Genomic DNA, 11,294 nt, shown 5'->3' on the forward strand with positions numbered 1-11,294 from the left:
ATAAAATAGAGATTGATTTAGATTAATTATTACTTAATAAGTGCTAGAGTTATATATCAATTAAAATTTATGGTTTTCGAAGAGGAATTGGACAGAGATAGAAGCTCGTTTTAATTGATGATGGAATAATTGATTACGATGCTATCTTTTTATTTTTTTACTTTTTATAAATTATTTATATTATACGAAGTAAGCACTCTTTTACCTATTATACATAAAGTTGAAAATTTTATCGCGTTATTTATTTGGTGTAGGTGAAAAATGTTTTGTAGGTTTGTTTTGAAAAGGAAGTTAGATTTGAACATTTATTTTTTTAATCATTATTTATTAAATATGTTTATTAGTTTAGTGTAAATATCTTTCATATTTATCTTAAATTATTATATAGTTGCATGTTGTTTTATTTAATTTTGTTATTTTTTACTTTAATATTGTAATATAATTTCAATTTGTTCCAAATTTCTGTAATAGTTTTATGTATCAATTCAATGTTAAGTTGATCCTGTTTTTTAGTTATAAACATTGATTTTACGTTTGATTTTGATTTTTGTTCAATGATAAAGTGACAAAATTTCAAAATAACTTTCACAATGAAAAAACTTTTACTATTACATGAAAAAAAATCATTGTTGATTAATGTTGATAACAAATTTGAATTGTTGTAGACTTCTTATATTGCTATTAGAGAAACAATGTTGACATAAAGCTTAACTTATAATTCAATAATTTAGATTTAATAGTTAACTTTATAATTTAAAATTTAGATTTAATAATGAACTTCATAATTTAAGTATTAAAAGAATGTTGAAATAAATTAAGCTTAAATTATAATTTAATAATTAAATTCAGAATTTAAGTAGGATGATTCAATTTGAAAAAGATTAATTTAAAATTGAGTTTTAATGTAAATAAAATTCTAAACATAAAATAGGGAAACAAATTATTCATTAATTAAAAAAATTAAGATTGAAGAAGCAAATGTGTAAATATACAATATGCCCTCTTTTAAATATTCTACAAATACACTTTCAATAGTATGAATTACAATTTGAAAGTATTCTATTTATAAATATTATTTATTTTTAATAATGCTCACGAAATAAAAATATTTTATTAAATAATAAAAATATAAATGCATATATTTACGTGCAATGTACGTGATATTAAAAACTAGTTAAGCTAGATAAACGAACATGAACAAGATTTTGAAGCTTGTTTAGAACAAAAAAATTTTGATCAGTTCATTTATGTTAATGAATAAGCTCATTTATGTTTGTTTAAAACTTATTTAATAAATTATTTAAACTTGTTTATTGTTTCATTAGTATATATCAATAAAATATTATGGTTTGTATACTTTTTTTATAATATAATTATTAATATTTATATCTGACTATTTTATATCTAAAAATAATATATATATTTATTGTTTTTGTTTTCTTATTATTCATGAACATGTTCAATTATATGTTTATGAATATGTTTGTTTAATGTTCATTTAACTTAAATAAACGAACATAAATACACATAATTTTAAAAAAAACAAACATTAAATTTATTTTAAAATTCTTAACGAATACGAAAAAATTTAAAAATAGACAAACGAATATGAATAAATGTCCGTTTGTTCAAACTCGATTAATTTATCCTTATAATTATGATTTATAAATTATATGGTGATACAAATATTTTTTATGAATTATTTTAATTATAAAATATAAATTTATTTAAACATCATATATTTAGTTATAAAAATAACATATCATAATTTTATAAAAAATGTGACTAAAAATATAATAAGAATTTAATGAAATATTATTTTAGATAATCTTGCCTCTGGACAACCAAGTACCAAAAATATTATCTTCTAATCAAATAAACCAATAACATTCCACCTCGTAATTTAAATAATAAAAATAATCTTACCTTCTTTGCCCTAACGTCGAATGCATAAAAAATAAGATACAGATACCTCTCCCCCGCTCCATTGATGTCACTAACCCTAATTATACTTACACACCTACTTCTCTTGTGATTCATTTTACACATTTAATTCTGCAGGCCGTTTTCATATCTTTCTTAGCTTTTATTTAGTTTTAAATTCACTCCAAAAAAAAAAAAAAAACTGCACGAGAATCTCTTGTTCGAGGAATCCTTCACGGTACGAAATTCGTTCTTCAGATCTCTGAATGCTCACTGTTTAACTGTTCCTTTTTTTTCTTCCGTTAATGGCAGCTTAGTGGCGAACAAGGACTTCAAATTTGCTGCATTTTTCAGGTAAAAGTTTTTGATCCTCTCGTCTCTTTCACCTTTTTCCAGTTCTGCCGACACGCTTGCTTTTACTTCTTTTCTTCTTGATTTAGTTGTATTAGTTTTCATTTATTGAAGTAGATGTGGATTTTGGCTGTGTATCTTTTACTTTTTTACCGTTGAGATTGTGAAGAAAATCTGAAAACTGAAAGTAAAATTTCAAACTTTCTTTATTTTAGTTTGCTTGTCTAGCTTCTATAGTTTCAGTCGCTATCCAGTTTAATATCAATTTGTGTTTTTTTTATTGTTGAATTATTTTTTGGTCTTTTACGGTAACTTATTATAACTAACAAGCTATTGATTATGTAGTGTAGTAACATTTTGACTGCCATTAATTGCAAGCTGTATTAGGATATTGAGAACGTTTGGTTGTTTTTAAAATGCTACTTTAAAAAAAAAAAAAACAGTTTAATGCTAACATGCTAAATATCGACGTTTTGGTTGCGTATGACTTTCGCAGATTTCCAGATTTAGAAACTTGGAATTTTAATTATTTTTGGGTTTAACGGAGATGGGAAAATCTCCAGCAAAATGGATCAAGACCTTACTTCTTGGGAAGAAATCTTCAAAGTCCAGTTTCTCAAAAGAAAAAGAGAAGCTGGTGAGGAAGTACTAATTATCTTCAAATATTAAATAGCACTTGAAATGTTGCATTTTCTAATTTTGTTGATTATTATGTTCAGAAATCTGCAAATAAAGGTGAGGTTTTGGTTTCTTCCAAGGTGACTGTGTCTGACCTATCAGTGGATCCTCCATCAATTTCAGCACCTATTCTAGTGAATAGCGCTAGGAATGTGGTGGACTCTGAGAAGGGTATACCTGCGCAATTGCCGAATGATGGGGCAAATATTCCATCTCCAAAAGTGGATGGAAATGGTGCCACAACTGGTAATTTTGGTAACCCAGAAAATCCTGATAGGATTAGGCTTGACCCAGCTGCTGTGATGGTACAGGCTGCTTTCAGAGGTTATCTGGTAGCTACTCTCCCTTTAAAAGTTACTTTTATACTTAAAGGTTATGCATAGTGATGAAACTTGTAAGCATTTTACTGCTGTAGTCTTCATTCAGTTGTGTGAAAACTCTGCTGACTGTTATTTGCAGTAACTTGAATACACTGTCACTGTTCTGCTTATTTTTCTAATATTGGAACCTTGCACTCTGCATCTTGCGTTATGTTGTTGATGATGATTGATTTTACTTAAAGTTAAGGATATGTGAGGATTGGGTGACATGTGATAGATTCATACTTCTTTCATGGTATGATCTAGATCTTTCGTTTTATTGGGAGGTAGAACATTGAACCACTTATTGGTTTAACTGCTTGTATAAGTCAGACTCTACAATTGGCTGGCTGCCTCTATGTTTTATATTTACTTCATGCTTCTTATTGTTTGTATGTATATTTTTCCCCTTGCTGTTGACAGAAACAAGCATAGGGAATGCATATGAATGAAAATTTCTTAGGGGCCTGGATTACTATTTATAGTAACTTGGGTAGTCTGCTACTCATTTTACTAAGTTTCCCAGGTTAACACATGTATCAGTTTTGTACAAGCATCTGCTTGTTTAGAGATATTTGGATCTTAAATATTTGACAACCTACTGATTTATAGTATTTGTATAAATTTTAAATGCAAATTTGGTTGGTATAGGTTTGCATAAAGTTTGATAGAAGTAGTGAATCTGCTGTCAACTTTTACACGCCCTTATACTAGGATTATTATCCTCTCTAAAATCACATAGTTTTATTGATGACAATATTATGTGTTGGAAGGCTCGCAGGGCATTTCGAACCCTCAAGGGCATTATAAGGCTGCAAGCAGTTATTCGTGGTCACTTGGTTAGAAGACAAGCTGTTGCTACTTTATGCTGTACATGGGGAATTGTTAAGTTGCAAGCACTAGCTCGTGGTCAAAAGGTCAGATGTTCAGATATTGCCATGGAAATACAGGAAAAACATCTAAGACTGCTTCAGGTGATTTTGATTACTGATCAGTGGATAATGGCTTGTTGTTTCTTGCTATCCTGACAATAACTGTAGACACCAGTTGTATGCTCTAGTTGAGTTTGTTGTTTATGTATAAGGTCTATGAGAATAAAGGTATTTTTTTTGATTATATTGATATTAACATGGCACTGATATCATAACCACTCAAAAATAATAAAGGATTATTTTATTTCAGGTTCTTATCTGAAAATCAAAGTATACCTCCCTTTTGTTTCATTATGTGGCATTTTGAGTAGCTAATTGCACATAACATGCTTCTAAGCTGGGTACTTTTTACTTCTTTATTTAAGCAGGGTTCTAAAAGCTCAGATTCTATTGGAGTGAGCACATCTTCTAAGGTGAAGAATTTATCAAATAATGTGTTTGTTCAGAAGGTATGGTTTGCTTTCTCATAATACTATTGGATTCTTCTTACTGGTTAAAATGAGAACTTCTGTGCTGATAGAAAGCCCATGATATTTAGCCTTTAGGGCGTTTTTCACACTCCTAAGTTCCCGCTTTTGTCGCCACATTAGTTGTCTAATGCATATTTTCTTAGCATATAATTGTTCCTGTTTCTTTTGTGCTTCAAACTTGAGCTTGTGCACCTTGATCTTTTGAATTGTTCCTTTTACTTTAAAGTTATAATTTTCTATTGCTCATATTCTTACTCTTTGTTATCTTCAGTATTTTTTTCCTCTTTGGTGATTAATGTTTATAATATCAGTACGATAGAGGCATCTTTTGTAGTTAAACTCACAAGTCAGGTCTAAATATCTGTATGCTCCATCTTTATCTCAAGAGCCTCCATGCCTGAGTCCTGTATCTCACCTGAGAATTGCAAATGCAAATATATCAGTTGTTTATAGATCTCTTCTTGTTGTATCAAAATGATCAACTATTTTTTAAGCTTGTTTATCTATCTGCTTTTTTTCCTACTGTTAATTCTTGATAATGCTTACTTAATATATTCCTCTCAGTGGATTTAAATCTTAGAAAATGCCTTCAATTATTTGGGCTCCCACAAGTGGCATTTCCTTTCCGTCGAACCTCATGAAATGACAAACAAATAAAAACAGAAATAAATCTTGTTATGCAAAGTACTTAGACTTTAGAACTCTAGCTTGACTAGTAAAAAAACTTTTGCATGGAAGATGTAGTTCTGTTCCTTACCTCTTTTTCTTTAATATGGATGAACTTTGTTAGTGATTACTGTTTTTGATGTATGCCACTGCTTCCTGTTCCTAGCTGCTGGCCTGTTGTGGATGCCAAGAATCATGGTGTCTTGACTTATGCCAGTTCTGCTATGGTTTTATTCACTGTTGTTCCAATCTGTATGTGACTATGCATTTTCATCATTTCAGCTTTTGGCCTCGTCACCTTCTGTATTACCTCTACAACTTCAATATGTTCCAGAGGAGCCTAACTCATCCTGGCAGTGGCTTCAACGATGGACAATGTCACATTTTTGGCTATCCCCTTTAAAACCAGTTAGGAGTGGAAAAACAAAACGAAGTATTCTGAAACTGTCCAATGCAAAAGTTGTTAATGGATCTAGTCATTCTACCTTGGAGCATGAAAAAAACAAACGAGGTCTGAGGAGAGTTTCTGGCAACTCAGCAGCAGATTCAGTTCGGAAGCATCCACAAAATGAGCTTGAGAGGGTTAAGCGCAGTTTACGAAAGCTTTCTGACTCTTCAAAGGAGGTTTCTGATAAGTCCGAGGTTTTTAATGAGAAAACAAAGAAGACTCTGAAAAAAACTTCTAATTCTAATGACCCTGATTTTTCAGAACAGGAATCTGCTGAGAAGATAAGAGATGTGGCTGCAACACTATCAGAACTGTCAATTCTTGAGGCAGATATGAAAATGTCCTCAGAAGATCCTTCTCTTGGTGAGCCTAATGTCTGTCCTGCAGTTGATTTGCCATCTACTGAAAACAATGGTAAACTTGAGGACATGCCATTAACAGGGGAGTTAAGCTCTAAAGATGAGCAGGTTGGTGATGAGAGCTCAAACACAAACCAAAGAAGAGCTTCTTTCCCTGCAAAAATTGATAATCAGGCAAATGGGTTGAATCACATGCCAAAAGTTCCCAGTTATATGGCACCAACTGCATCTGCAAAAGCTAGACTTAGGGGTCAAGGCTCCCCAATGTTTACCCCCGAGGCTGTTGAGAAAAATGGGTTAAACAGGCGATATTCTCTGCCATCTTCAACCAATAGTAATACAAGTTCACAGTCCCCACATGGTCAAAGACGGGTTCGAGTAGCTGGAAAAGGTGCTAACATCAGTGACAAATCTCAATCATCCTCTAAAGATGCTAATGGTAAGCACCACTTTACATTGATGCCTCATTTGGTTACTAGTGTAATAATGTTTTATGCCCTTCTGTTTGTGTTTTTGTTTTGCTAAATGAGTATTACCCATGGATATGCTGCTTAGTTTTTCCCCATTCTTGAAGTAGGACATGGAAACTGGCACCCTCTGTTGTATAAAGTCATGTCTACATGTGTAGTTAAACATGCTTTTATGTGGTAGTTCTATGCTCTCCCTGTATGCTGCTTCTGCATGATGACCATCCCTTATTGTTGACTTGACAATTTCAGATAAGGTGGTCAGAGCTGAGTGGAGGAGGTAATTCTTGCACGAGGAATTGTTTCGATGAAGTTTCCATGGAGCTTGTGCACAGATGCGACTTAACAAAACTTCCCTTATGTGTTTGTAAACTTCTGATGTTTGGTTGTAGAAGCAGGAGAGTGAATCATCTAATCTTTTGTTACTTGGTGTATCTTTTTAAGTTTCCTTGGCACTTTCAGGAGTGTAGACGGGTAAATATTTGTAGATGTTACAGTTGGTTATTTGGTTTATTTGGTTCGTTGGTGTTTGTACGTAAAATTCTTTGGATCTCCTACTCACTCTTTTCTATCATTTAATATCATAGGAATAGAGTATGCTGATCTGAATCTGGCTAACCCTAGTTGTATTCTCTCACCTAGGTGGAGAGACTAAATCTCATCACCAAACCTCAATTTTGATTGAAACATCATTTTTGAAGCCAATCCTTTCTCAACTATCAATCGATTTTTGCTCCATCTCAGCTCTGACTAGAAGAGGAAAAGCTCGAATTTTGCTTCAAACCAAGTCTTAGGCATGGTGCCATTACAAAAATTGACTTTTGTTTATCAGGCAAGAGGTATACCGATGGTGATGACATCGATGAACATCATTCTAATTTCCATGGTTTCAAGACCCGGGCAACCCTGGACCTAAGATGGGTGAAATTGAAGTTAGATGAACATTTGCAGAACATGTTATCTACCGTCTCCTTTAAACATAATGTATGGGTTGTCGTCAAGTGAATTTCTTAAAGGTCCCTACACCAAGTACTTCTCATTCACTCGAGGAAAAAAGAATCTAAAGACTGCAGTTATTCGGTTCACTGGTATGAAGATGAGAGACGATGCTCATTGGCCTTTCTATAAGTTCCCCTGTGACATGCCGCAGCTTGAGACATCGTGATTGATGTATTTACTTTAGTGAATCGGAATTAGAGTTATTTCTTTCGTCTTTAATTTTTTTTTTTGGGGGGGGGGGGTGAGGGAGGGTGGGGGTTAGGCTGAGGCCAAGCTTACCAACACATTACAATTTCCAACATCTAGCAATTTTAAAAGATTTTGTGCCGCACCTTGGCCCTTTGTGGGTAAGAAATATTCTCGAGGCATGTCCATTGATGCAAAAGTTGGAATTGCATGCAAGTTTTTGGTTTTTGCAGACAATTTTAATTGATGTGGAAATATACAACTAGGATTGCATTATCTTTGATGATACTGCTCTAATTATTTACTAAGATGAAAAGGTTTTTCATCTTAACTTTTGAATCCTGATAAAGTACAATGAACTGCAAAGCAGAGATTCTTCTGCATAGGCCATATGATTGTTATAATTAAAGGAACTTCAAGACAAACTGAAAATCATTTGGGAAGAACAGATGACAGCTCACATGAATGATCTACTCAAAAACATACCAGAATTAATGTTGCTTCATATTAACTTAAAAGTCTTTTTTTTTTACTGCTAGCATTAGCCTCTGTAGATTGTTTCTTGAAAATGATCGGAATCTAATGAAACTAAGGCAACATTCATTGGTGTTTAATAGGAATGCCTTCTGTTCTTTTTCCCCCCGGATAGCTGATTGAATAAGGATTGTCTTGTCCTTGACTGGTTTATTTTTGTTGAGTTTCACTGCAGCTAGACGATTGTGATTATATCGATGAAGAAACAGAAATAAACCGTCCTCCTGGCTGCCCCATTATCATCTAAGGCAAGTTTTTATAACTGGCAGACATGGATTCGTGAGTGAGATTTGGATTGCAGTTTATCTACTAAGCAGTGCAATGGGACTTGAGAAAATGGTGATTGATCCATTTACCAGATCTTACGAAGGGTATGGAGGATGCGAAGTTAAGAAACTTGTCCCAGTTGTGCTTTTCTGCTAAGGCAAAGGCTCTTTGGACATCTTACAGGCAAAGTTTGTCCACTTGTTGAACTGCTGATTCTTTGAACAGAAAATGACTTAACGATAGAAATCATGATACATGGTATGTGAAATAAACATGATAATATGTATTAAGTTGAAGAAAGAAGATGATCATCCACCAACCTAGCCTTTTATAGTTATGGCTTCGTATGTTCATATTTGTAATCAGTGTCAGGTGCCAGCCAGAGTTCCCCCAAACACTTCAGTAGGTCATTAGGGACCTCCCTTTTATCTAGGCTCTGCCAAGAGCAGACCCCATAACCCCAGTGAAGTGATCTAGGGAACTCAAGAGGACAGCTGACTCTCTATTTCTCCTTTGTGGTTAGATGATTAGGAAATAGGAAGCCAGCCTACCTATTTATAAGTGAAGACTCTAGTGGCCAAGTAATTGTGACCCTTCAACTGATCGGACCGGCATTAGATATGAAACAAATCCACACATGGCAATACTGAAACTGAATCCAACCAGAATTATGGCATTTGGGGACTAGAGATGAGGAGATAGAGAATATTCTTGAGGTGATTGGACTTGAGCTCTCCCCCACACCTTTTCCATGCTTCTATCATTGTCATAGTTCAAAAAGTGTTATATGCATTTCCCTTAATAACTTCGATATATCTGCCATTAATAGTCCAAGCTATCTTTAATTAGGAGCAGTCTGTGTGTAAGTTTTTGACAATACATTAATCAATTAACAGCTGCTTAGATTCTGTGGTGGTGAATAAAATGATGGATAGTGAATAAAAGTATATATGGCCAGAATTTTATGCAACTTAAGACCTCTAAAATCCTTCCCAAGGATTCATCGGGCCTGTTATTGCGTCTAGATTAATTTTTCCCGAGCATCTTTTGTCTCACATAAAATAAAAAGAACAACCAGAAATACTTACAGATAATCGAAAGTGTCTTACTGAATAATTGAGGTTAATTAGCCAATGTTTCCACATGAAGCAACCAGGACAAGGAAGCTTTACAAAAAAAAGCTGATATTTTGAAGGTAATCTTTCAAAACTTTGGGTTACTTCCAACTGAAGTTTTCTTGTTTTTGAAGATACTCCTGCCATAATTTAATACACACAAAAAAAAATGAAAAAGAAAAAGAAAAAAAAGAAAAGAAGAGGAGTGTTATAGCAGGTTAAGAGTTTTTAATTGGAATTGTTAGCTGCTACAGACTATCTCAATCACGCATATCATTGTCACTAGAAAGGAAGAATAATTGTTCTAATAAAGTAAAATCTAGCAATTGGTGTATTTATGGCATGTTTTGTACGTTTCCATATGTTATAGTCAAATTTAATATATTATGCATTATCTTTCTCCTAGGAAGGTACAGCTGACTGAGCAATAACATATCTTTTGGAAAGGAAACAGCTACAAAAGCCACCAGAAATTTGACAAAAATGTGCTGCTTTCTGTAGTTAATTATAATGGTGATTCAAATGGCTTGTTGCTGCTAGATTTGATATGAAAGAACTACAACATGGTGTTGCCTTGTTAATCTATATCAAAATAAACCAGATAGAGGTTTTGATTACCTACTAAAACTGGGTATTTTTGTTCTCTTTGCATGGTAACTAATCATCCTTCTAGCTTAAATTGCTAGGAAATACGCTTTTTTTTTTCTGTTCTATCATTAAGCATAGTTTTACGGCTGATTGGCAATACTAGATAGCTTTTCTTGCAAGGTAAGGCTATATTCATAAAACCATTTCTGTTATGCTTCTTAACAAATTGAAAGCAGAGACATTCTTTCTTTTTTGCTCCAATGAAAATGAATGGATCCCTCTTGTTAATCAGTTAAATTGCCCTATGGCATGATCCAGGCAATAGGAAATTGTTTCAAATACTTTTTTAACACCAATCTGATTGACATTGTTTAAGATAGAAACTTATGGTCTAATTTGAAATGCCAAATTTGGGAATATGGCTTTTGGAGATCTTGATGTTCGGATATCTCTAAGTCCCAGCCTTGGTTATATATATTTCCAAAGTTAGCTTTTTAATTAAGCATAATTCCTTAGTGGTATCTATTTCTTTATCATACTTTTGTATTCTTCTTCCATTTCTTTCTTGTACTGTTGCCTTGAAGTCGTAGCACTGTTTGACCATTGCCATTCACAGTCACTAGCAAACTGATGAAGGAGGGAGACTAATCAAATAGCAGAAGCAGCGATGCTGTTGCGAAATGACTATCCATGTTATCTGCAAACTGCGAGCTCACCAGAATAGCTCACCAAAAACTACGAGCTCACCAAATGTGCGAGCTCGCCAAATGTGGGAGCTCACCAAGATCGTGAACTCACCAACATTGTGAGCTTACCAAGCAAGAGAGCTCACCTGTGAGCTCTTCACTCTATAAGTTGCCAACTTGCCAACTTGCACTGAAACTGTGATAAATTTTGATTAAACATTTTGGCAGGTGATTAGACAGAAATCAACAACTGAAAAAGAAAGTTA

The 11,294-nt window shown here is 33.4% G+C and overlaps 1 protein-coding gene across 1 annotated transcript; it reads left to right on the top strand.

Moving 5' to 3' along the window:
• The first annotated feature begins 1,928 nt into the window (after positions 1–1,928).
• LOC107920098 (protein IQ-DOMAIN 31) lies at positions 1,929–7,194 on the top strand. Its single transcript, XM_016849618.2, has 8 exons — positions 1,929–2,161; positions 2,236–2,277; positions 2,771–2,911; positions 2,994–3,284; positions 4,085–4,285; positions 4,612–4,692; positions 5,662–6,625; positions 6,906–7,194. The coding sequence occupies exons 3-8, from the start codon at positions 2,822–2,824 to the stop codon at positions 6,935–6,937; spliced, it is 1,659 nt and encodes a 552-aa protein (XP_016705107.1). The 5' UTR covers positions 1,929–2,161; positions 2,236–2,277; positions 2,771–2,821; the 3' UTR covers positions 6,938–7,194.
• The last annotated feature ends 4,100 nt before the right edge of the window (positions 7,195–11,294 follow it).

The sequence above is a fragment of the Gossypium hirsutum genome, chromosome D13 (assembly GCF_007990345.1).
Source record: "Gossypium hirsutum isolate 1008001.06 chromosome D13, Gossypium_hirsutum_v2.1, whole genome shotgun sequence".
In the NCBI taxonomy this organism is placed as follows: domain Eukaryota; kingdom Viridiplantae; phylum Streptophyta; class Magnoliopsida; order Malvales; family Malvaceae; genus Gossypium; species Gossypium hirsutum.

Bases quoted from the DNA above. Each gene is read 5' to 3' on its own strand.
- LOC107920098 (XM_016849618.2), top strand. From the start codon at position 2,822: ATGGGAAAATCTCCAGCAAAATGGATCAAGACCTTACTTCTTGGGAAG. The intron at 3,285-4,084 runs GTAGCTACTCTC...ATGTGTTGGAAG, and splicing joins CTGCTTTCAGAGGTTATCTG to GCTCGCAGGGCATTTCGAAC. The intron at 6,626-6,905 runs GTAAGCACCACT...TGACAATTTCAG, and splicing joins ATCCTCTAAAGATGCTAATG to ATAAGGTGGTCAGAGCTGAG.